Source organism: Mobula hypostoma, chromosome 13 (assembly GCF_963921235.1).
Source record: "Mobula hypostoma chromosome 13, sMobHyp1.1, whole genome shotgun sequence".
NCBI lineage: Eukaryota > Metazoa > Chordata > Chondrichthyes > Myliobatiformes > Myliobatidae > Mobula > Mobula hypostoma.
Window position 1 is genome coordinate 40005003 of NC_086109.1, and position 25221 is coordinate 40030223.

Consider the following 25221-nt stretch of genomic DNA (forward strand, 5'->3'; position numbering starts at 1 on the left):
CTGGATGGTAGACAAAATCACAGGCTGTGAGGATACTTAATGCTAAAAAACAGAAAAAAAATCTAATATAACGTGAACAGGCAGAAACTTATTCTTTGCTAGAGATATGAAGGCAGAACTCCATTGGGGATTTCTTCAGGTGTCTATTCCAAAGATAAGGAGCATTAAACAGGTTAGATTTTCCAGTAGATGCCCCTTTCCCATTAACTGACCCGTCTGGTTGCAGCTGTAAGGAGAGGTTAAGTCAGCTCGCATTAGCAGTGGAAGATCTGATGGAGTTATAATGCCAACAGAACTCTTCTCGCACTGCTGTTACATCTTTATGCCAGTTTGCTCCAGCAGTTTTTCAGCAACTGCCCCATCATTGTGTGTTGTACAATGAAAGGAATCTTCCAAAAACATTGAGAGATAATATTGTCTGAATGGTTTCATTTCTACCAGTTTGCAAGTTATGGAGCACTTATCCGGCAAAAAGTGTGAGAACCTGCTAACTCACTGCATGGATTAGCAGAGGATCACAGACAGAGCTGTGCCCTCTACTCCAGATTCTCAGTGGTTTCTGTGCACATTAAGTAACAGGAAAAGTCAACTACTTTGAACACCTTATTCTTTAGAAAGTCTGTCTGTTGTCATCATACAATGGCTATCTATCTTCCCTTTTTTTAATCTAAGAATTACTTCTGTCAATGCCTGAATCATTATAGGATTGTGCAGTTTGCCGGCATGATTATTAAAATGGTATTATCCATTATTTGAAGAGTGACAAATGGCACCAAACATTTTACAAGTATCAATGACCATTTCAACTTCTGAATTTGTGATGGAGAGAGATAATCAATAAAACAGCTGATGTTTGCACTAAGGGCCCAACCCAAGGTATACCTTCAGTGGTTGCTCCCAATAACCACAATGGCAGCTTCCTTACAGAAAGCTGGCTTGGATATCAAGGCAGAGAGCATTAGCCTAAAGCAACAAGGTCTCAAGTTGAATTTGGAGCCCAAACATTATCTTCCCTTAAACTTGGTAGATGAGTTAAACATGTGTCTCATCAACCAGGCCAGCTGCTCAGATGTGGAATCTCCTGCTCTGCACATCAGTCCTACACCATTCAGCAATCCACAGTGCAGCTGGATTTTGACAAAACTGACAAGAGTAAGACTGTAACTTTGGTGTTGACCATAACTGAGGTGGCAATGGGGGTGGGGAGGCACTGAATTTAGTGAATTTTGCTTATATAATTATTTGCCCAACATTTCAGCCACCAAAGTGAAAGATTAATTTGGCTGAATGATTAAATGAAGGCAGAATCCAATATTTTTAAATTCATTAATTAATTTAGTTTCTTGGCTCATTTAAGTTAATTAATATGGATTCCCCTTTAGTGTTCCATAGCTGAAACCTTGTTTTGAGGTGGGGTGGTATAAGACTATGTTCTATTGCAAAAATGGGATGGAACTGACCAACATTTCAAAAACTTGAAGTACATTTATTATCAAAATATATATGTAATATAGAACCCTGAGATTTGTCTTCCTAAGTCAGCCACGAAACATGAAACCTGTTCAACGAAAACATCAAGCACCCAATATGCAAAAAAAAGAACCAATCACACAAACAACAAAAAGCGAGCGAGTAATACACAGAATAGTAAACATCAAACCACAGCGTCATTGAAACAGTCTGAGAACGTTCAGTTTTGTTTAGATCAGTTCAACTTAGCAATGCGTCGTTTGTTGACTGCAGGCCACAGAGGCAGTCTGCCCCAATCAAAGTCGGGTGAAATAGCAATAATAAAATGAGTAACCAGAAACCAGATACACATATAACATGAAATGAAGGGTCCTCTAAAAGTGAGACCAATCAACAATCTGTGCCGATCAAACCTTGCCCTAAACCCAAGATTCCTGCTCCTTCCTTCGGCAGCAGCGAGCAAGAGTGAGGGGGAGACCAGATGCGGGCAGACGGTGCTGAACACCCGCTCTGCCATTCTCTTCCTCATTGACTTCAATCTTTCCCGATGCTTTGATCCGTGAAGTGGTGCAGATTATGGGTTCTCACTCTGCCGTTAGGCCACACACTCCATTCTTAACCTTGTTCTCCACCATGTCGTATTCGCTTGGAGACAGCAAAGGGTCCTGACGAAGGGTTCCAGCCCGAAACGTTGACTGATCGTTTCCACGGATGCTGCCCGACCTGCTGAATTCCTCCAGCGTGTTGTGAAAGGTGCCAACTTGTTCAGTCGGCCCAAAAACATAATATCAAAATGTAAATTACAGGCTCCAATAGCACACAGGGTAGTAGTAGAAGTATATTTAAAAGAAGAAGGTGCAGGAATAGCTTTTTGAATTGTTTGCAGGATGCCACCATTATTCACCGGAGCCATCTTCCCAGATTTTGCAGGGGTTTTCATGTCAATCACCTGCAAAATGTCGGAAATGACATAAAGGACAGAAGTGAGAGCATTATAGTCTACGGCATCCTAGAAGAGAAAAGAAGTGGGTGGTGAATAGTTTTACTAAAACCAGCCAGCAGTTCTGTATAGTCAACTTCTCCATTGTGTGATATGTTGCTTTCGTCTCTTTCACCTTTCCACTCCATTGTCTGCACTAAAAGTACTTCATGAGTGGGCATCACATATTTGCAATTAACATCAGATAATAGGAATTTAGGAAGAAACTAAAATAATTTTTAAGCAGGCAAAATATATTCCTAACAGTATTGTATCCATGATACCTTTAAATGTTCAGATTATTTTCAACAAAATGAGAAAAAGGTTTGAACACCTGTGCTGATGATAATGTGTATTTAACATTCCAGGCATATGCTATATTTTACTCCAAGTCATTATAGAATCTAATTTAGTGCCTTTTATTTAGTAATTATAATCATCTTCTTGCACATACAGATCAGCTTATTTTAATAAACTATTAGCTATTAATTTCAGTTTATCACTAAAAGCAAGATAAAATTGATAAAAATTCTTAACTGTTGTGGGGATTTTTGCTCAGTAATTGGAATACATGCAAATACAATGGATGTCATTCAAGCAAAATTAAGTGGTGATTTTAACTAAAACTACTGAATCCTGTTTTCATCTGGGTGTGTCTGACTTACTGAGATATTGACCTGGAGAGGATTTTGACAGGTTTTGTTAACTGAGGAAGAGTTAAAAGCAGCATCATTATCAGATGTCCTGTAAAAATATATGTTCCATACAGTAGACAGCTGCCACACAAATGTGGCAGCCCAGTGCTGCAGTGTCACATGATGAGGTTGTTGTCAAGGGCATCTGCTCCTTTGAATCTAACTTGTCAGTGTAATTACAGTAGATAGACAATGCATCATATAAAGTAAGATAGAATAGCCTGTTATTTTTTATCAACTATATTTATTTCTGTAGAATCAGTCGGTACACAGGTGGCAACTAAGGAATTCTCTTTTAATGATCACATACAGTAAATGTAGTGGAACTTTATTCGTTTAAAAACGTTTCTGTAATTGGTTAAAGGTACTTTCACCTGTTTAATAATAGAGTGTAGTTAGGGGGTGGCCCTTGAACATGAAAACCGAATATCCAGCAAATTTTATCTCAGGAACTGAATATAATCTTTTACTGCATTTCACAGGGTTGCAGAGCTGAGAAGCTGGGTGTTTACCAAGGGCTCACAGACTGGGGAAATAACGGAGAAGTTTCTTGGCAGATCAGGGATCGGATTGCTGGAATTGATTCCATGACCCATTGCCCTGAGTTTTTTTTTGTGATATATGATTAAATGCAGCCATTTTCTGTTTTGAATAGAAGATTTACTTTAAAAGTACTATAAAACAGGTCAAAGTAATGACCTGTTACAGGGATGCTATCATGTAGTCTACTTTAGAAGACAACCGGGCCAAGAATGGAATGGATCGTGCAAAAAAAATACGATAGTATAATAGTACAATTCTGGAACACATCCTTTGACCCACAATGAACATGCCAACCATGATGCCAATTTAAACTGTACATCTGTCTGTATTGCTCTATATCTCTCCACTCTTTGCCTGATCATGTATCCACCTTAATCCACTTCTGCCAGCAGTGCATTTAAGGCGCCTATCTCTCTGTGTAAAGAAAATTTGCCTCCTAAGCCTCCTTCAAACTTTCCTTCACTCACCTTAAACCTGTGCCTTTGAGTATTTGATATTTCCATTCTCGGAAAAAGGTTCTGACTATCTATTCTTCTGAATGACTAAACTTGTCAAAAAGGCTAGATCAGTCCTTGGCTACAGCTTGGATTCTCTTCAGTTAGTGCTGGAGAAAAAGTTGCTAAACAAACTGTTATCCATTATGGACAATCCGGCATATTCTCTCCATGAATTAAATTGAATTGAATTGACTTTATTTCTTACTTCCTTCACATGCATGAAGAGTGAAAGTCTTTACGTTACGTCTCTGTCTAAATGTGCAATGTGCGTTCATAGTAATTTATAATAATTTATAATAAACAGAACAGTTAATGTAACATTGAAATACACTCAAATAAGCATGAGTTAATTAGTCTGATGGTCTGGTGGAAGAAGCTGTTCCGGAGCCTGTTGGTCCTTGCTTTTATGCAGCGTACTGTTTCCTGGACGGTAGCAGCTGGAATAGATCATGGTTAGGGTGACTCAGGTGCCCAATGATCCTACGAGCCCTTGAAAGAGGCACTGTTGTGATTTTTTCACCCCACAGCCAGTATGTACGGACCAAGTGAGGTCCTCAGTGATGTGTATACTGAGGAACTTAAAGCTGTTCACCCTCTCAGTTCCAGATCCATTGATGTCAATAGGGGTGAGCCTATCTCCGTCCATCTTGTAGTTCACAACTAGCTCCTTACTTATCTCTTGCATTTGGCCTTCCAAATTACAATGCCTCACATTTGTCAAGATAAAAATATATCAGTTATTTCTTTATATTCCTTTCTATCTTTATATAGGATCCTTTCCTCTTGCCCTTTCTTCCATGGTCCACTGCCCTCTCGTATTAGATTCCATCTTCTCCAGCTCTTTACCTCTTCCACTCCCTGGCTTCTTACTTCTTCCTCCCTCTACGACCCATCCACCTTCCCCTTCACCTGGTTTTACCGATCACCTCTAGTTTATATTCCTTCCCTTCCTCGCACATTCGTATTCTGGCTTCTGCCTTTTTTCCCAGTCCTGATGAAGGGTCTCAGCCTAAAACGTAAACCTTTTGTTCCCTTCATAGATACTGTTTGACTTGCTGAGTTTCTCTAGCATTTTGAATTTGTTGCTATTTCTTTTTCTTTATCTGTATTTGCAGTGGTCTCTGTTCTTCTGAATCCTTTGACAACCTTCCTCACTGTCCACTACTCCAGCAAGTTCTATTGACTACAAACTTACCAATCAACCTAAATACATTTTTACCCAAATCAAGCATCTATGTCACAAGCTACAGAAGTCCCAGCACTGTTTTCTGCGGACCACTGGTCACTGACTTTCAATTGGAAATATATCCTTCTACCACTACCCTCTGTATTCTGTGACCATGCTGAATGTGAATTCAGTCTGTGAAGTCTCCATGGATCTCCTGTGCCTTCATTTACTGGGTCTGCATACATTGTCATAAACTTTACTGAATCCCATGCCCTGGACAATTAACTGACCTGTTCTCATCAATCATGTTCATCATTTCCTTAAGAAACTTAATCGAGTTTGTAGGATATGACCTCCCCCACTCAAAGCTATGTTGCAAGTTTATATCTTCTCCAGTAATTTTCTGCCACTAACGCTAGGGTCACTTGCCTATGAGGTCCTGCTGTGTCCCTTCTATAACAGCAGAACAACATTGGTTATTCTCCATTCCACTGGGACCTCACCTCTGGCTAAACAGATACAAAGATCTTTGTCAAGGCCCCAGCTATCTCCTCTCTTGCCTTTCTCAATAACTTTGAATAGATCACATCAGACCCTGGGGATATCTACCTTAATGATCAAGCAAGAAACCAACTCCTCCTCCATAATAACAATATGCCCTGGAGTATCAGCATATTCTTCCCTGACCTCAGTCCTCACTACCCATGTCCTTTTTGGTGAGTACCAATGCCATTAGTAGCTTGCCCACTTCTGCTGGCTACAAGCATAAATTACGTTCTTTATCCTGAGTGGTCCAACCCGCTCTCTTTTTATGCTCTTGTTTTTAATATATATGACAAATGCTTTGGGATCCTATTAATTTATGCTGTCAAGTAACGTTTCATGCCCCCTTTTAATCTTCCAAATTCCTTGTTTACATTCTTTTGTGCCTTCTTTATGTTTCTCAAAGAGAATCCTACACTACCTGTCTGCTCCTCCTAGCCGCCACCCACTTAATCCTTGGTGAGACTACCTCCTTGAAACTTCTAAGACACAGGAAAAGGCCCTTTGGACAACTTGTCCTGGCAAATCAAGATATTGCTCTTAGCTAGACCCAGTTTTCTGTGCTTGGCCTATGTCATCAGTGTCACTTGACTGCTCCCTGATTCCCACATCTTGCAGGAGGAACTTCCCTCTCTAATGACCACACTTATTGGCTCTGTTAACAATGAATTAAATCAGGAAAAAGGAAAAAGAAAAATCTTGCGTTACATAGTTGCTACTGTGCCTCCTCACCAAGTCCAGCATGTTGACTTACAGCAGCAGATCAACCTAATTCTGCCACCCCAAAATATGACTGCACTGAATTCTCCCTCTCTTTGAATAGCTTTTTACCCTTAAGGTAAGAAAACAGCATCACAACGAATACACTTTTTACTGGTTCCCCCTTCTAAAATTATAAAGATCAGTAAAAGATAAATAAAACAGAAATCATTATCAAATTGAATGATGACATGCCATCGTTATGTGCACCATGCAGGAGTGGAGAGTGCTTAGCATGTTTCCAGAATCAGCCTTGTTTTCATGGATGCGCCAGCCAGAGGGATTTACTTGCAGGCAGCCCTCAACATCTCCACGTAGCTGACTTCAGAGCAGCATCTGGAGAAGCTCAGGATCAGGTTGCATACCCATATTATATCCAAAATAATACTCTTGAACAGTGTAAGCAAATAGCAGTTACGTGTAACATGATATAATTATGTCTCGCTAATCTCAGACTCGAACCAGTGGAGAATCTTACTCTGCCCGTTGGACTGGTCACCATTTCTGGCAGCTGATAAGAGAGCAATTTGCGAGTATGCTTTGTTTAACAACAATGAAAAAAACATTGATAAGAAAGGATAAAAATGTGCCAAGATCTGTGTAAGCATTTTTAAAAGTCAACTGGATGGGTCTTCCTTTGGTTGGGAAAAAAGCAATTCTATAAGAAAAGCGTCTTGGAGTGTTCATATATTTATTGTTCCTCTGCTGCTGATGTCATTCTCAATTAACTCGCAAGCTGAAAATTCTGTTTGGGGATGGATGAAAGTATAGTGTATTAGAGTCAATGTGTTGAACTTCACTTATGAAAGTTCCACCCAATGGAATCAAGTTTCAGAAAACAATGTGCAATGTGTGTCTGTTACTATATTGTAGTTTTGTCCCTACGACATCATTTGCTCTATCTAAATTATTTTCTATAACTGCAAATATGATAAAGTAACATTGCTCAAAAGTACCTCAAAGTAGGGAGTGCTAATAAGAGTCAATACAGTATTCAACACTATCTTGGGACTGTTTTGTGTTTATGATTAGCTGAACATTTATCCACAATCGGTGCATTGTAGTCTGCTTCAGAATTCAATTAAACTAAATTTTGGAAGCTGAATAATGTATTTTATGCCCCCAACCAAGGATTAAGTTGCCTCCAATTATTTTTATTTTGTACTTAATGATTTTTAAATAAAGTTTCAAGAGATTATTGGGATAAATTTGATACACATTTGATCGGAAACTACTTTAGTACTACTCTGAAAAGATCATGCATATGATGCACTCTAATAGCAATTATAAATTGATTGCATAATATTTTGTATTCATTTAATTGGAACATTCAGTTGCACATAATTTAAATTATGCCAGCAGCTAGACAGCTGGTCTCCTCTTGAGTAGAAGCAGAGCATCTAGTAATGTGCCCTATTAGTGAGACATTACCTTGCTTCAGAAGCTCAAAAAGGCTTTTCCCTTGTGAGTGTAACAGGGCATTAGGAAATATAGTGAGCAACTGGGCTTACTGAATCAATGGGATTTAAAGAATGAGAATGAACTCCCTAACTTCTCAGGATTAAACTGTACAACTAAATAAATGTTACCAAGCAATTCATCACCATAAAGTGCATTAAATAAAATACATAAGATAAAACACCAGGGTAGGGAAAAGGGTGAACTGGAGAAAAATGTGTGAAAGGCTGGATTAAAAGAGAAGGAAAAGAGAGAGCAAATTATTCAATAGCCTAGTTTTTGTAGGCAGCAGCAGGCATTGAAATTCACTATGGTCTTCCAAGCTGAATTTGCCTTTTCTCATTATTGTACTAGGAAGAATCCTGTTGTTTAAGTTTTGTGCAGTGAAGGTGTTCTACATTGTAGAAGTACCTGATTTCAAAGAATCATACAGCACAGGAATGGAACCTTAGACTCACCATGTCCATTCTAATTCCATTTATCATCCTTTTGGTCCATAGCCTTAAGCTTCAATGATTTGTTTGTCTTCATCCTTTTCAAATACTGTGAGAGTCTCTGCTACTAATACATGTAAACACGTTCAGGAAATGAATATTACACAAGACATCAAACCTAACACAATTACTCTTGCACAGCATGATGAATTAAGTCATTTTGTCCACATGAGAGACCAGATAGGACCTTGGTTTAAGATCTCATCCATGTAAGCATACTTCCCTACAATAGTGAATTGGAGTGAAGTATAGACTTGCGTACTCAAATCTCTGGAATGAGACCTGAACCTTAAATACTGAACTGCAGAAACAACTGAAAATAGGATTAAATAGAAAAAAATTAAATCAAAAAGATCTTTAAAGATCTAACATTTGGGATCTTTTTCAAAATTTTCCAATAAAAGGATTTTGTGAGAAACTTGGCGTGCACTTGCAATGATTCCTTAGCTGTTTGAACTAATGTGTCCACATTTTTGGCATGTACTTCTGGTAAGTGAAGTTAACTACATGACATGCAGAATCAAAACACTATTCCCTTCAATGTTAATTGATATAAAATCTTCAAAGTGCATCATGTTAAATTTATTTGATGGATATGATGGCTATATTCAGTATGATCTACGTTATGCATGTGAATTTAATGAGTTAATTTCCATACATTACATGAAAAGCCCTTATGAAATGTTGGAAGTTACAGCATGTATAATGGGAGAAATTGCTGATGGAATGGTCCATGTCGCTTTAAAAATGCATGTGTTACACCAGGAATATTTGCTTCATGTTAAAATATTAATTGGCATTGATATTTGACTAAAATAATGGTGAAGAGGTAGAAGGCAGAAAATAAGAGTAAACAAAATAACATAAAGGTAAAACAATAAGAATTACTGCAGGTATATGCTGTAGGAAGGAAGAGACTAACTCAAGTAAAGGTTGGCCCCTCAGAGAATGAGACTGGGATATTAATGAGAAGTGGAGAAATGGCTGAGACCTTAAGTTATTATAATTTTCATGTTAAAGACATAGGAAAAAATTTCAATATATAATCGAGACTGTAGGAAGAAAAGAAAAAATAATCTCTGTCACAAATATTTTAAAAGTGCTAAGCTAGCCAATGGGGTTATAAGCCAACAAAATTGCCAGACTAGATGATCTACATTCCAGGGTCTTAAAATCATAGAATCATAGGTGCATTAGTTATAATTTATCTAAATTCTCTTGCTTCTAAAAAGATCCTAGAGGATTAGAAAACAGTAAACGGAAGGAAAGAAAAAGCAGGGAACTATGATCAAGTTAGCTCTACGTCTGTCATTAGAAAATTGCTGGAAAGCATTTTTAAAAAGGTGATAGCAAGTCCTTTTGAAAATCTTAAGATACTCAAACAGAGTCAACATCATTTTTAAAAGAGAAATTGTGTTTGACAAACTTACTAGAGTTGTTTGAGAATGTAATAAACGCGGTTGACAGAGAGGAAGCGGTAGTTGCAGTGTAGTTGGATTTTCCAGGAAACATTTAAAAAGGTGCCACTCAAAAAAACTGCGTAAAAAGTTAAAAAAGTAGTATTAGCACAATAGGGGTGCGTCCAACAGAGGGTTGGGATAAATACTGTAGATTGCTCTTCGAGTGGGAACCAGTAATTAATGTGGTGCCACAAGCATCAGTACTGGGGCCTCAACTATTTATGATAACGGTTGACTTCAGCGAAGGAAGCAGGTGTATCATAGCTAAATTTACTGAGGAGTTAGATTCATAGAGAGAAGTTGTTAGTTTGCTGTATCAAGGACGTAAAAGCTGACAGAAGAAAAAAGTGAGGTGGACAAGAGTTTGGCAGATGAAGTATAATGTCAGAAGATGTGAGGTTATCCACTTTGGAGAGAAGAATGGGAATGCAAATTATTATTTAAACAAAGTGAGACTGTAGAATGTCATGGTACAAGTGGATCTGAGGGATAGTGTACGAAATACTAAACAATTACCATGCAGGTACAAGTATTGGAGAGGCCAATACATTGTTCTCTATTAGGGTATGGTGTGGAAAAGAAGAGAGGTTTTGATGTACATTTGCCCAGTGTCTTGTGCAGTCAGCAGGAATGGAAAGAAAGGCAGGGAGTGGTGTCAACGCCAAAGTTGTATCAACTGTAATGTTATTGAATGATGGAGTAGGCTCAAGAGGCCAAAAGGCCTACTCGTATGTCCTTTGCTCCTATGACATGATATCTGAAGATCAACAACTGAAAGGGAGAAACTAAATGTAACGATATCCATCATCCTATGTAAGATAATCCAAGGCTTTTGTATACCTTTTTGTCCACAATTGGAGTAGGATCTTGCAGGACCTTGACTGATACAATTGTATATTTATTGAAATTACACCTAGAAAGCTTAGTCCAGTATTTCATTTTTCATTATTTATCTAATAATTTATGATGCTTGTGTGCATTAATTGTATTTAATTTACTGCCACAATAAATATTTATAATTTATAATATTGTGCATTATATATAAATATGATTAAGCATGAAAATATAGGAATAGATTGTTTTGGTAGTGTTGTTGGGCTACACTATGAGCAGTTGACTCAGTTAATACTTCCTGGTACCAGATCAAAGCTTGGCAAATTAGTTTGTATAGCATATACATTAGCCCCTGATAGACTTCTTAAGAAAAGCAAATAAAATTAATTATCATGACTGTTACTGAAATCACTCTTTGCTTTTTCTAAGTTGCTGGCCAAATGCTGATCGCCATTTCTTTGTTAGCTGTCATGAGATGTCATGCCAGCTATAAAGCAGCTCCTCTACTGAGATGAGTGATATTTTTCCATCTCTCTAGGTAAAATTTCAGAGCTGACAGATCTCCATTTTCATATGGATAAGTCTGACAGGCTGCCAAATTTCTCCCAACTTTAGTTTTACCTTTTAACTTTGGCAAGCATCCTCAATATAGGTGCCTGTTATCCTTTCCATCTGTGAAAGAATGCAAGTTCACGGTTCAGTTCTCTCCTTCAAATGACTCCTCTCTTCACTGCTTTTCCTGCTCACTCTAAAAACACTCTTATCTGTTACACTGCAGTGACATCCTGTCAGCAGGTAATTATACTGGACAAAATCCTCAATCAAAAGACCTATTTCCATATTTTTGCTACGATTTCCCCATTGATGTCAATTTAAATGGGTTAGCATTGACATTAAAACTACTCTAAACATAAAGTACAAGCTTCCATGTCTATCAGCATGTGAACAGTCTCCACTACTTAGCTTTTAGTAAATCATTTCTACCTATATGGATCAAAACCATTGCTTGGCGATTCATTTTTTGTGAAAATATAAGAATCCAGAACACATAGAGAGTTTTCTTGGATGTTATTATAGATAAGCATTTAATATGCTCGGATGGAGTCAGCTCTTTTATTAGAAATACTTATCCGTATAGATCAAATGGACTGATACTACCATTAAAATAGTTAAAAAGGGATTTTTATAAATGTTTAGTAAGATCATGTGTGACAGCATCAACAGTAATTTCTGTCTTGTGCTAAGAATTGGAGAAGTTGTCAAGTAAGAACTCTGAAAACAAGATGTGGGAAATAATTTAATACCAGAAATTACGCAAAAATCAACAATTTGGGTAGGAATGGGGATTTTGTCTAAATTAAATCCACAGATATAAAGAGCAGTTATCAAAAACATAGACTTTGCACCAACCTCTCAGTAATTTAACTCATGTTTTCTTGGCATTCTTCAGAATTACTGAGCACACTGGAATGGTAGTTTCTGGTAACAGATGTATGAATTGATTCATCGGGCCTGGTTTATTATATTGCAATTGTCAGATCTCATTGATATTTTCTCAGCATTACTGCAATATATTGAATATTAGTTATCTAATGTTGCTGCCAGATTTGAAAATTTGTATGGAAAGATGATCTTCTGTCACGTGTACTTACTTTCGACATCTTTGAGAAAGTGAAATCCTCCCTGTCAAAAGAAAAATTTGATTAATTTCTGTCACTTTTTCAGATTCTCTGAGAAACTTGGATCAGAGTGCTTTATGTTGTACTGTAAGTGCCAGGACCACGCTATTCAAGGGTAGTGTGTTTACTTTTCATTAGGCTTCTCAACTTTACTTTCTTTTCTTTCTTGCAGTTGGGATGAAAGTAGCTCTGTTAGCAGTGGCCTCAGTGACACCTCTGACAACCTGAGCTCTGAAGATTTAAATGCCAGTTCATCTCTCAACTCCTATCCAACCACACCTGTTGCTTCCAGAAGAAATTCCGGCATAGGGGTAAGAGCAAAATTGTGCTACAATCTGCTTGCAAGCTGGTTTTGTAATCTCTTCCGCTGGCAAATGTACATTAATCTTTGTTATTCTGAGGCCAAGTTCATTCTTGTATCTTCTCTTTACCTTTCTTGAGAAGACTGATGTTTACTTTTTCTCAGAGTGCTGTTAGTATAGTTGTGCCCATGAAGCAGAGAGCTGCTCTTAGTTGTGCTTTTTCATTAGCACAAATTCTGCTCTTTTCCTGAGCAGTTTTACAGCACAGAAACAAGCACCTATGCCTTTATTCATACAGATCTTTTTTTCCATTTCTTGTATTACAGTTGTTCTATAATGCCCTCTTGTATTAACATGCTACTTGGGCACAAGCCAAGAAGTGTGTTGTAACACATTGTTATTTGGACACAGGCAATGGCAAAGGGGCATGATTAATATTACATCCAAATACGAAGCCAGTGCAGGAGGCAACAGTTTTGTACAAATGATATAACCACCACTCGCCACCCGCCAACCTCCCCCCCATCCCCACTCCCAGTTCTTCGGCTCATAATGTACTGCATGGAAGGCAGCCAAACAACCATCAATAATCGGGTGTGTTACAGCAAAAAGCAGAGTGGAATTTGTGTAGTAGTACAGCTGTGTTAATGCTAACTTTTGAAAGGCATATATAGTAAAGATTATCTTTGTTTCTAACTGCTCATCTGCAATTAGAAATCTATTCGAAAGGCATCTGTCAGCTGGAGCCGTTATGCACAGAGATTTCTGAAATATATAAGTGCATGGATGTTTAAAACAACTGTTCCAATTTGGGATTGATTAAACTTATCTTCTACGATTGACACTCACTATCTGTATTGCAGAAAATGAATGTGCAAGCTGTTAACACCAAAAGAGAAGTAAGTATATCTGGGAAGCTGTTTGTTTTCTGGTTCGGCACTTTCAGTGGTGAACTAGCCATTAATAATGAACTATAACTTCTTCTAAGTTGTGTTGATTTAAAGTTGAATATTTTGCCACCAGAAGTAAAAGGTTAATTGGTTAACAGAGAAAAAATCCAGGAGGCATAAAAACAATCTAGAACTTTGTTTTTAATTTGAAGTTGTAGAACTCTGTAGTGAAGCAACAGAAATCACAAAATAAACAGCAACAGAAGACTGGAGGTCAAAGTAGCCCTGTTAAGCTGTTGTATAGCAGGAGGTGTTTGGCTTGAATTTTCAGCAAAGGGCTGAGTGGATTTATTGTAAAAAAATGGGCTTGTCGGCCAAGGTATTGAATGGTGCAATTCAGGATGCATAAATGGGGCAGGTAGCAATGTGAGTTTTGCTTCAAGAAGATTAGTTTGGTGCTAGGACTAGGCATGTGCAATGCCGACTTTGATCAAACTAAAAATGTATAAATGTGGCTCATGATCAAAGTGGATGTGCTCCTGGGGGAAGAAAGATTGAGAGGTTTAAGAGAGTGAGAGTGCAACATAAGTGATATTTGGGCCAGCAGGTAGTCACAGAGGATCATTTAGCCTGAGGTGTAGTTTTGGTTGCTAGGGGGAGGTGGTGTAGGATGACCAGAGGTCTGGTCATTAGTTGGTAGCCCTAGAGTATGGTTGAAGGTGGCTGAGTGGTGAGAATAGGTGATAAGATTATGAGTTGGGGTTGACACATAGGCTGTTGGTAGAGGTGGTGACAAGTAGGCCTGGGAAGTCAGGCCAATGTGTAGTTGCAGGTGTGTTTCTTGGATATGAGTGTGAGCTCCTCAAGATGTGTCAATGTGGGAGAAGGATGGCTAAGAGGAGAAGCCATCGTGCTACTGAAAGAGGGAGCTTGCAAACTTATTTCTTTCTACCGTACTGCATAAGCTGGAACATTGTTAGATATGCTCACAAGTACTATGAAACCATGTTTCTCCATGAGTGACCCACATGCATGTGAACGTAGCAGCCAGGTATGCACTGGACGCCACTGCACACATCCAGGTTCGTTGATCTATAAGTTCATCAGCTGCACTGAGGACCTCGAAGGAACATGGAGACTTCATGAAACTCATAGATAGCCGTAGATATTCCATTAAGATTGAATTTTCATTGAAAAAGTATCAACCATGGTCGTGGTTGATTATATTTTTCAGTAAGTGTGTTTTGCGAGATGGAGTATATCTGTCAGTTGTACAAATTAAAATTCAAACTACTTACCTTTTAATTATATAAAGCATCAAAGAACTCTATTACATACAGTTACATTCTTGCTAAGGAAGGAAAGGAGTGAGTTAGAAACATAACAAATCCAGAAATTTCTTCCAAAATATAATGTGGATATTGTCCTCATTTGTAAACAAGATTCTGATTTGTGAAATAATTAAATCATTTGGAAGATGCATATAAATAAGGAAGTAAAAGTATAAACTATATTTGCCAAATGCTAATTAGAATCCTGCTTGAAGTTAACAAATATATAAAAATGAAACATATATAAATATGGTCATTCTAAATATAAATTGATATTATCCTGATGTTCATTGGCCCAGTGTTATTTTATTGTTTACAGTTAGTAAGTACAAATGCAGTAATAACTATTAAAGTGTAGAATTCAATGAGGTTTTTGCAGTTAAATCTTGTTATTGTAGTAGGTTAAATATCCTTGCCTACAACCCTGTCTGTGTGGATAATCATTATTACATGATAGAGCACTTTGTTGAGTCTTGATTGAAGTGCCATGAGTGAAATGTGTCATACAAGTTATTACAAAGAAAGTTAAGGAAGCTGGATACGTGCAGACATGTGGTTTGATATGAACCACTGCTGTATTGGTTATTTATTCAGCACTGATAGATGACTTGCAAGCCTGCTATTAGCATGAGTCACCATGCATGCAATACAAATCAGTAAATCCACCATAGTAGAAGGAAAGGGAGGATGAGTATGCAACCTACTTACTGTACAACAGTACCAATTGCAGGTATAAGCCGATCTCTGTGTCTTGTCACTTCTCTTGAAGACTAGTGTGGTGGAGACAATCACAGGTCAATTAACATTTTGACAGTCTACAACAGTCTCCCAGTGCTGCCCGACACAGATTGGAGGATCACTTCGTCAAGCACCTTTGTTCCGTAATATCCAGGATCTCCTGGTGGCCAGCCACTTTAATGCTACTTTCCATTCCCACACTAACATGTCTGTCCACGACTTCCTTTACTGAGAAGCTGTGGTTAGAAATAGATTAGAGGAACAACACCTCACAATACATCTTGGTCGTCTTGACATCAACATTGATTTTTCTGACTTCCGGTAACCACTGCCCCCTTTTGTTTTCCCTTATGCCTTTGGCCCCTTCATCCCTTCTCTTTCCTGCCTATCACCAACACCTTCCTCCCTCTGGTTCCTATCTCCTTTCCTTTATTCTATGGCCCTCCTATCAGATTCCATCTTGTTCAATCTTTTGTCTCTTCCACATATCATCTCCCCGTTCCTCACGTCATTCCCACTTCCCCCCTCCCCCACCTACCTACCTTCCCCTTTATTCCGGCACCGGCCCTCTTCCTTCCCGTTCCTGATGAAAGAGTCTTGGCATGAAACGCAAGTCAGAGTCAAAAATAAAGAGGGTGCATATTCTTAGATCAGGTTTTTCGCTCCTTCATAATGACTGGGTTAGGGGTGAAGGGGGAAATATTTAAAGGGAACATTAGTGGGGGCTTCTTCACACAGAGAGTGGTGGAAGTGTGGAATGAGCTGCCGGATGAAGTGGTAAATGCAGGCTCACTTTTAACATTTAAGAAAAACTTGGACGGGTATCATGAATCAGAGGTGTATGGAGGGATATGGTGTAGGTGCAGGTCAGTGGAACTAGGCGGAAAAATAGTTCAGCATAGCCAAGAAGGGCCAAAAGGCCTGTTTCTGTGCGGTAATGTTCTGTGGTTCTATGACTGTTGTAATCACCAATGGCAAAGGTAGAAAAAGTCAGTTTCTCTGAATGTTTAATATCATTTATATATCAGAACATCACTTCACTATTCCTGTTTTTCAACTTACCAGCTTTTAACTCCATCCCTTCCTCTCCTGTCTTCTCCTATCATTTTGGATCTCCCCCTCCCCCTCCCACTTTCAAATCTCTTACTATCTCTTCTTTTAGTTAGTCCTGACGAAGGGTCTCGGCCCGAAACGTCGACTGTACCTCTTCCTATAGATGCTGCTTGGCCTGCTGCAATCACCAGCACTTTTTGTGTGTGTTGCTTGAATTTCTAGCATCTTCAGATTTCCTCGTGTTTGCCTGTTTTTCACTTTATTTATTTCTTTTTGATTGTAATTCAGAGTAATTTCTCATGTCTTGCATTGTACTGCTGCCACAAAGCAATAAGTTTCGCGATACGTCAGTGAAAATAAACCTGTTGGTCTGATTCTGAGTCTGAACCAATGCCTACCTTGAATATTCTTTTAATAATGTCACTTTTAAATCTTCTTAAGATGTTTGAGGGAGGTAAGGATCATTTGTTATGCCACATTGGATATAGTATACACATATAGCTGGGTAATTAAATTCACATCTATAAAAGAAGGAAAGATTGGAAATCCAGCCTTGTGGGTTTAGAGAGGTGATGTCAGTATAAACAGCAGCATCTGCAGATTTTCTTGTGTTTGTGGATCCACTTCTTTGTTTTCTTTTAAAGTCTTTGGACAACGGATTTAGTTGATAATTGATATGAAACCTGTCATTGAGATCATTCCTGTGAGATGCAGAAAGTAGATATTTAAAAACAAAGGAAGTAGCCAGAATGTTAAAGTTAAATTGCGTAAGTGTATTCACCGATGTTTCTTGTTTGAACATAGAAATTATTTCCTATTAAAACAGACGCAATGGGATCAACCTCCACCAAATAAAAGGATGATTCCAGTAACTAAATTTGTGGCCTTCACCTTCACCACTCATATAACTAGTGTAAGACCATTGAAGAGTCTTTGGTTGAATAATTTGTCTTAGCTGCTTCAGTTGAAGGATTAAATTAAGTAAAAGAAGAGCAGCTTTAAGGTGCCTTAGTGATGATATTGAAGAATGTTTTGGCTATTCAGATGATTATGAGAAAAACTGAGAAATGTAGAAAACTAGCTGTCAATTCTGTATCATCTCAGGGAAGCATCCCTAGTGTGGAGGAGCAGATTTGGATGCCCAGTAGCTAGCAGGATAGCAGGAGGACTTAATATTGCCCTTTACTTACAGCATCCCCTAATGTTATTAATTAAGGTGCACAGCCTATATTTCAGAATCTGAAATCCCAGGAGAATTGCACAAGGTTGTGCCCAATTTCTTGAAGAAAACATTAAGTAATGATGCCTAAATTCAGTGATTAATACCCTAAAACACAGGATAACTGATAAAGTCAGTTTCTCTGAATGTTTAATATCATTTATATATCAGAACATCACTTCACTATTCCTGTCTAATCCAAGCATAGCCTGCACCATTTATCAGGCAGCTTTGGCTGCCACTTATTAATGCAGTATCTTATCTATATAATTGAGGTCCTAATATCTAAGTAATAAATGAGGTTTATATCCTCTCAGTAAAAATTGTTAAGCAGGCCCCTTACCTGCTTAGTGTTCTTCCGCAGGCATCACTGAAAAGTACAGCCTGTCATTGTGGTGACTGCAGGGAGCTGTACTTATTGGCTATTTAACTCCAAAGGAAGTGGCCAGAGCTTCTTGGTTAAGTTGCAGTCTCTAGTGTCTGCCAATCCTCTGATTTCCAAAAGTTGTAATCTAACTTGCTGACTTCATGCACCAGATCATGTTCTATGAGAAAACAATGTATAAAATCATTTTTATGTGCCTTTTCAGTTTTGAACATAGAATTTATTGCCTATTAAAAGAGAAGTGATAGGAGCAATATCTAGTAAACAATGGTATTACAAGTTTTACAAAGCACTCTTACGGAGACTGGGATAACAGCATCCATTCTTGTCACAAATTCTGAATCTCAGTCATTGTAATTGAGCTCTTGTTACTTGTTTAATTGCCACAGCTTGGACCTTCACATGCGACAGCCATCAACAGCTTACTCATAAAGTGCTATTAACTGTGTTAATCTCAATTGATTAGCATCAGTCTTGGCACACTACAACTCTGCACAAAATGTATGTATATAACTGTCAGGCCCATTTTATCAAATAACTTTCAAAATGCATTTTAAGTACATCTTGGGACTGATTATTTTAACCCTGTATTAAGCACATGGTAGGCCATAACTGGAGTATCATGCCTGTTTTGTTGTTCACTATAAGTAGGATATGAAGACTCTAGAACAATCTTTCTCAACTGTTTCGCCCTGGAGGAACCTTTAAAATAACTTCCAGGTCTCGGGGAGTCCGGGCATAAAAGTATATATCTAGAGCTCACTGTAAGTGTGTGTGATCAGTAAGTTTGTAGATGTAATAGTCCAAAAATAATTGTCAATACTCTTTTGAGTAGAGAATGAAATTTTAGCCAACCTTTTCTGAAAACAAAAGATAATTAAGCTTAGCTTATTTTTCTTTAAATTACTCTTTCTTTCTCTTTCATCAATTTTAAAAACTCCTAAGGCAAAAATAGTAAATTTCTCAATTCTGGGTCAGACTTGCGATACCTTCAGCTGAAATGACAGGATTTCTATCCTCGCTCTTGATTCTTGCTAAACAAGAAAAAGCTTGCTCACACATGCTCAAACACAGTTTGAAAACTGCAGCAAAATGTTCTTTGCTTTCCTATGAATGACAGGATATTCTTCTTTCACAGAAATCCAGAACTTGTTCGGGGCAGGTCAGTAAATCTCATCTTGAGTGCATGATCAGAGTGCAGCTCACAAAGTTCTTCCTCTCCTCTCAAAGTCAAGTTCTCAGGCTAAGCAGAAGATTCAGAGAAAGGGTCCCTCACCCAGTCGTACTCTTGTGTTGAAAGGGATGAAAAATACTCTTCAATTTTGTTCTGCAGTTCTTCTAGGTGGTTTTCAATAAGACTGCAAATACCCTCCAAATATCTGGACCTGCCTCTCGGTTTTTTTTTGCACTACCTTACTTCCCCTTTTCTATTTTCTATTTATGATTTATAGTTTAAATTTTTAATATTTACTATCGATTTGTACTCCAGGGAGCGCGAAGCACTGAATCAAATATTGCTGTGATGATTGTATGCTCTAGTATCAATTGTTCGGCGACAATTGATACAAGTAACTTGCCTCCTGAATCTTCTTACTGACTGATACTTTATTTTCAAATGCTGTAATATGCTTGTTTTGAGATTTCAATAGTCATTTAAAATAACCAGCACTTTTACGTGATTTGTAGTTAAGTGTCTTTTTAATTTTGCTGGAGCCATTGCTACATTTGTAAGTTGTTTGCCACAGACCAGGCACAATGAAATAGGATACTTGGATTACCAGTCCACGTAAAACCCATTATAAGTAGCTTTCATTGTAAAGATATGGTACCGGCTGATTACTTTAGTCCCGCCCTGTACTTCTGTCTCCAGGACTCAGAAGAGGCTGGTGGACTTCTGAGGCAACAGGAGGCATTGGGTCTCTGCTACGGCCTTGAGTCTTCCAATCGCTGAGGACGGTCGGTCACTGGTGTGTGTGTGTGCACCCAGCTGGCAGAGATACCTGTACAGTGACCACCCGCCAAGATGGCATGCGCTGGCGATGCACTTTCTCTGCCAGGGCATTGCCTGCTGGAGGGCACACAGCTTCCAGTGGTCAGCATCAGCCTTGCTGCTTTGAGGGAACTGCTTCACTTTTACCAAGAGCTGTTGAGGGTATGGGGTCTAGTCTCATCCAGACAGGGTGCTCCTGCACCAGCGGGGGATGTACGCTATCTGTGACAGGGGCTGGTCCCCCATGCTGTCATGGTGGGTGTCGAGGGGGGCACGGGAAGTGGAAAGGTTCTGGCTACACTACCGCCTGGTGGGCCGGAAGTGCTCAAAGGACCCATGCCTCGGGATAGCACGCAGGAGAGGGTCCCACACAATGTGAACCATCTCACAGTGATGCTTACTGTGCCATTCCGTGACGCTCCGATGCGTTTCTTGTATGGGCTGCTCCTGCACACCTTTCAGTTCCTTTGCTTCATCTGCCGGCCCGACTCACCTTGGCGATCGGTTTCACCATCTGGCAGTGGAGTGGAGGGGTCCTTCCCCTGGACATTGGAGACCTGGGGGGGAAGGTGTTGCGTAGAGCAGTACCGTGCAACAGGTTCACTGACACCCTGTCCACCTGTCTATTCTGTGGCTGGGAGAGGTCAGTGTCCCAAGCTTACATGGAAGGTGAGAGGTTGCAGCCCCTGTTTGAGTATCTGACGGGGCTGCTGCTCAGTTTCTGGCTGCACTTCAGCCCTGCGATCCTGATATACGGGCATTCAGTATGCAAAGAGCATCTCGTGATGCTGGGCTTGCTCCTGGGCCTGGCCAGGATGGCCATTCACTGGTCTAAGTGGCGGAAAGTTCAGGGCTCTGCCAGGGTTGACTGCCTGCCCCTCTTCGGAGGATACGTCTGTGCCTGGCTATTCTTGGAGAGGGAGCATGCGGTCACAGTAGGGGATTTCCACGAGCAGCAGGCTTCCTGGGAATTGACTTATAGACAGAAGTAATCATATTTTAATTGGAATTTATTCACTGTCATGTAAATACTTAATGTTTGTGCTTTGTGTATTTGTGGTATAAATAAACTTTTATAGTTTTGTAAAAAAAAGGTGGATGTTTGTGTGTGTGCACTAGTGCAGTGAAATAACTCAGAGGATTTTGTAATTCTTCATCATTAACCTTTATCAGAATTGTCCGTAGGCCTAGGTTTAGAAACAGTCTCTTCCATCTCACACCTCAGCTTCAAAAATCGCCACACAACACCTCCTTTAGAATGAAAACTTCCCTCCAGTTTTCTACCACACCGGTAGAGTTTGTTCAGTAAGGGGAAGTTGGGGGAGATAGTTCGGGAGTGAGAGGCTGACATCACAGCCCAGGTTCGATGAATCTATTCAATACTCGGAAAATGCACCTCACGCTCCTCATCAGCCTGCTGTCCTCCCCTACCACGCTCACCAATGATCAATGGCCTCCCTTATCTCACGTTAAAAACTGAGAATGGACGCAAGCAAATAAACACGTTCTTACTGAGCACTGGCATTCTGGGCTGAGAGAGCTCTAACAAGATTGCTAACGGGTCTGCTCGATCACTGCATACCACTGCGAGCACTAGCATTGCAGATCGCGCAAAGTTCAAAAAACAATGTTTATTTTTAATCACGACCTGTCACGGAAACCCTAGCGACCTGTTACAGAACCCTAGGGTTCCATAGAACCCCAGCTGAGAAACCCTGCTCTGGACAATGTGCCAAAAATTCCTAGAGACCTTAATTATTTTCTCTTTTTGTAGATACTGCCCGACATCCTTCAGCATTTTCTGTTTTATTTTGAGAGCCTAATATTTGTGTTCCATTGCAGCAGCAAAGATGTACTTGAATGGTTTAATCTGTCAGATTAGAATGGAGAAGCTGGATTGTTTGATGACAAGGTAAATAGATAGGGAAGCACATAGCGATAAAGATGGAATAAAACAGAATGCCAGTGGAACTCATTAGATCCGACATCATCTGTGCAGGCAAAGGGATGGCTTTGAGACTACACATCAGGACCGAGATTGTAGAAGGAAGAGAGCTAGAGTTGGGGTGAGGCAGGAGCTTGCCATAGATAGGTAGAATCCAGGTGAAGAAGGAGTGAATGGACAGATGGAGACATGCGGGTAGAAGAGAAGGTAGTGACAGAGGCTGGGAGGTGAGAAGTGAAGACAACAAAGATTAGGGAATCTGATCAGAGAGGAAGGTGACGAGTGGGTCCATATAAGAGAGGAGTGGACAAATGGGGTGGGGCAGAGATGAGGTATTGAGTATGTAGGGTATATGGGTGATAAGCAGATGGAGCTAGATGGAGAAAAGAAAGTAACTTCAAAAGAAGGGCTGGAGGAGTGAGAATTGCATAGAGGATATTTGGACGATGTAACAGGATACAGATAAATTGAACAGGAGACAAATAGAGTTCAATGTGGGAAAGTGTATGCTTGTACACTTTGGCTAGAGAAATCTAAAAGAAGACTGCTGTCCAAACAGAAAAAGATTTTAGATGAGCAAAATACAGAGGGATTTATTTATTCCTTTGCATGAATCAAAGTTTAAAGTAAATTTATTATCAAATTACATATATGTCACCATACACAACCCTGAGATTCATTTTCTTGTGAGCATACTCAGTAAATCCAAAATAAAGTAATAACCATTATTCTATGCATCGACTTGGGCGTTCAGCCAGTTGCGTAGAAGACAAAAAACTGTGCAAATACAAAAAAAAAGAAATAATAAAAATAAATAAATAAGCTATTAATATGGAAAGCATGAAATGAAGAGCCCTTGCAAGTGAGTTCATAGGTTGTGGGAACATTTCAATGATGAAATTGATTGAAGTTATCCCCTTTGGTTCAAAAGCCTAATGTCTGAGGAGTAATGCCTACTCTTGAACTTGGTGCCGTGAGTCCTGAGGTTCTTGTACCTTCTTCCTGTTCGATGGGAGCAGCAAAATGAGAGCATGACTCTGGTGGTGGGAGTACCTGATGATAGATGCTGCTTTCCTATAATAACATTTTGTGTAGATATGCTCACCCATTTCACCCATGATGGACTGATCCATATCCACTACTTATCATAGGATTCTCCGTTCAAGAGCGTTGATATTTCCATACCTGGCTGTGACGTAGCCACTCAATGTACTCTCCACTACAAATGTGTAGAAGGTTTAGATGTCATGCTGAATCTTTGCAAACTCCTAAGGAAGTAGAGGTGGTACCATGCTTTCTTCAGAATTGCACTGTGCGTGCTTGGCTTAGGGCAGGTCCTCTGCAATGATAACACCAAGAAGTTGGAAGTTGCTGACCCTCTCCACCTCTGATCCTCTGATGAGGACTGGCCGTTGGACCTCTGGTTTCCTCCTCCTGAAGTCAATAATCAACTTCTTGGTCTTGATGACATTGAGTTATAGGTCGTTGTTGTGGCACCACTCGGCCAGATTTTCAATTTCCCGCTGATTGGTCACTACCTTTGATTCAGCTAATGAAAGTGCTGAAATCATCAAACTTGAATGTGGCACTGCAGCTGTGCTTAGCCACACAGTCATAAGTGTAAAGCTCATTGAGCAGGATGCTGAGCACACAGCCTTGTGGTGCACCTTTGCTGATGGAGATTGCGGAGGAGATGTTGTTGCCAATCCGAACTGAGAAAATCGAAGATCCAGTTGCAAAAGGAGATGTTGAGGCCAAAGTCTTTAAGCTTATTGATTAGTTTTGAGTGGATAATTGTATTGACTGCTGAGTTGTAGTCAATAAAGAGCCTCCTGATGTATGCATATTTGGTATTCTGATGTTCCAGGTTTGAGTGAAGAGCAAATGAGATGGCATTTGCTGTGGACCTGTTGCTCAGGTAGGCAAACTGGAGTGGATCCAAGTTACTTCTCAGGCAGGAGTTGATATGGTTCATCACCAACCTTCCAAGACACTTCATTACAGTGGATGTAGAGCTACTGGATGCTTGTCATCGAGGCACTTTACCACATTCTTCTTCAGCACCGGTATAAGTGAAGTCCGCTTGAAGCTGATGGGTACCTTGGACTGCCAAAGCGAGAGGTTAAAGATCTGAGTGAATACTCCAGCCAGTGGATCGGCACAGGTCTTTAGTACTTGGCTGGGTACCCTGTCTGGGCCAGATGCTTTTTGTGGGTTCACCCAGCCGAAGGCTACTTGGACATCTGCCTCAGAGACTGAAGTCATCAGATCATTGGCAGCTGTTTGAGTTTGCGATGGCTCCTCCATGTTTTGACCGTCAAAGTGAGCATAGAAGGCGTTGCGTTCATTTGGAAGGGAAGCCCTGTTGTTGCCTATATTGCTTAATTTTACTATGTACGTACTGACAGAATTCTAGCCCTGCCACAAATGTCGAGCTTACTAAGTTAATTCAAGTTTCATCCGGAATTGTCACTTCTGTGTCATGGCTTTCTGGAGATCATACCTGTTGCACTTGTAACTCACGGACTTGTATTCCTCTGATCTGGCTTTCAGCAGATTGCTGACCTCGTGGTTTGTCCAGGGCTTGTTACTGGGGAAGACTATGAGTGAATTTATGGGGACACTCTTGTTTGCAACTGTTTTATAAAGTCTGTGACAACCATGGTGTATTCATTCAGATCCACAGTTGAGTCCTTGAGCACAGCCCAGTTCACCGGCTCGAAGCCACTCCTCTGCCTCCCTTGACCACCTTTTTTTTTGTTCAAATTGCCGGAGCTTTGCTCTTTAGC

The 25221-nt window shown here is 39.7% G+C and overlaps 1 protein-coding gene across 7 annotated transcripts in view; it reads left to right on the forward strand.

The window, feature by feature from the left end:
• The window catches only part of LOC134355549 (neuron navigator 1-like), a 664756-nt gene that overhangs the window by 456369 nt on the left and 183166 nt on the right, over positions 1–25221 (forward strand). For 5 of the 7 annotated variants that reach the window (XM_063065565.1, XM_063065568.1, XM_063065566.1 and 2 more), the window contains 2 exons: positions 12752–12890; positions 13745–13780. In XM_063065565.1, the coding sequence (XP_062921635.1) occupies positions 12752–12890; positions 13745–13780 (175 nt within the window). The remainder of the gene's footprint in view (positions 1–12751; positions 12891–13744; positions 13781–25221) is intronic. The other 2 variants (XM_063065567.1, XM_063065570.1) reach the window with 1 other exon arrangement.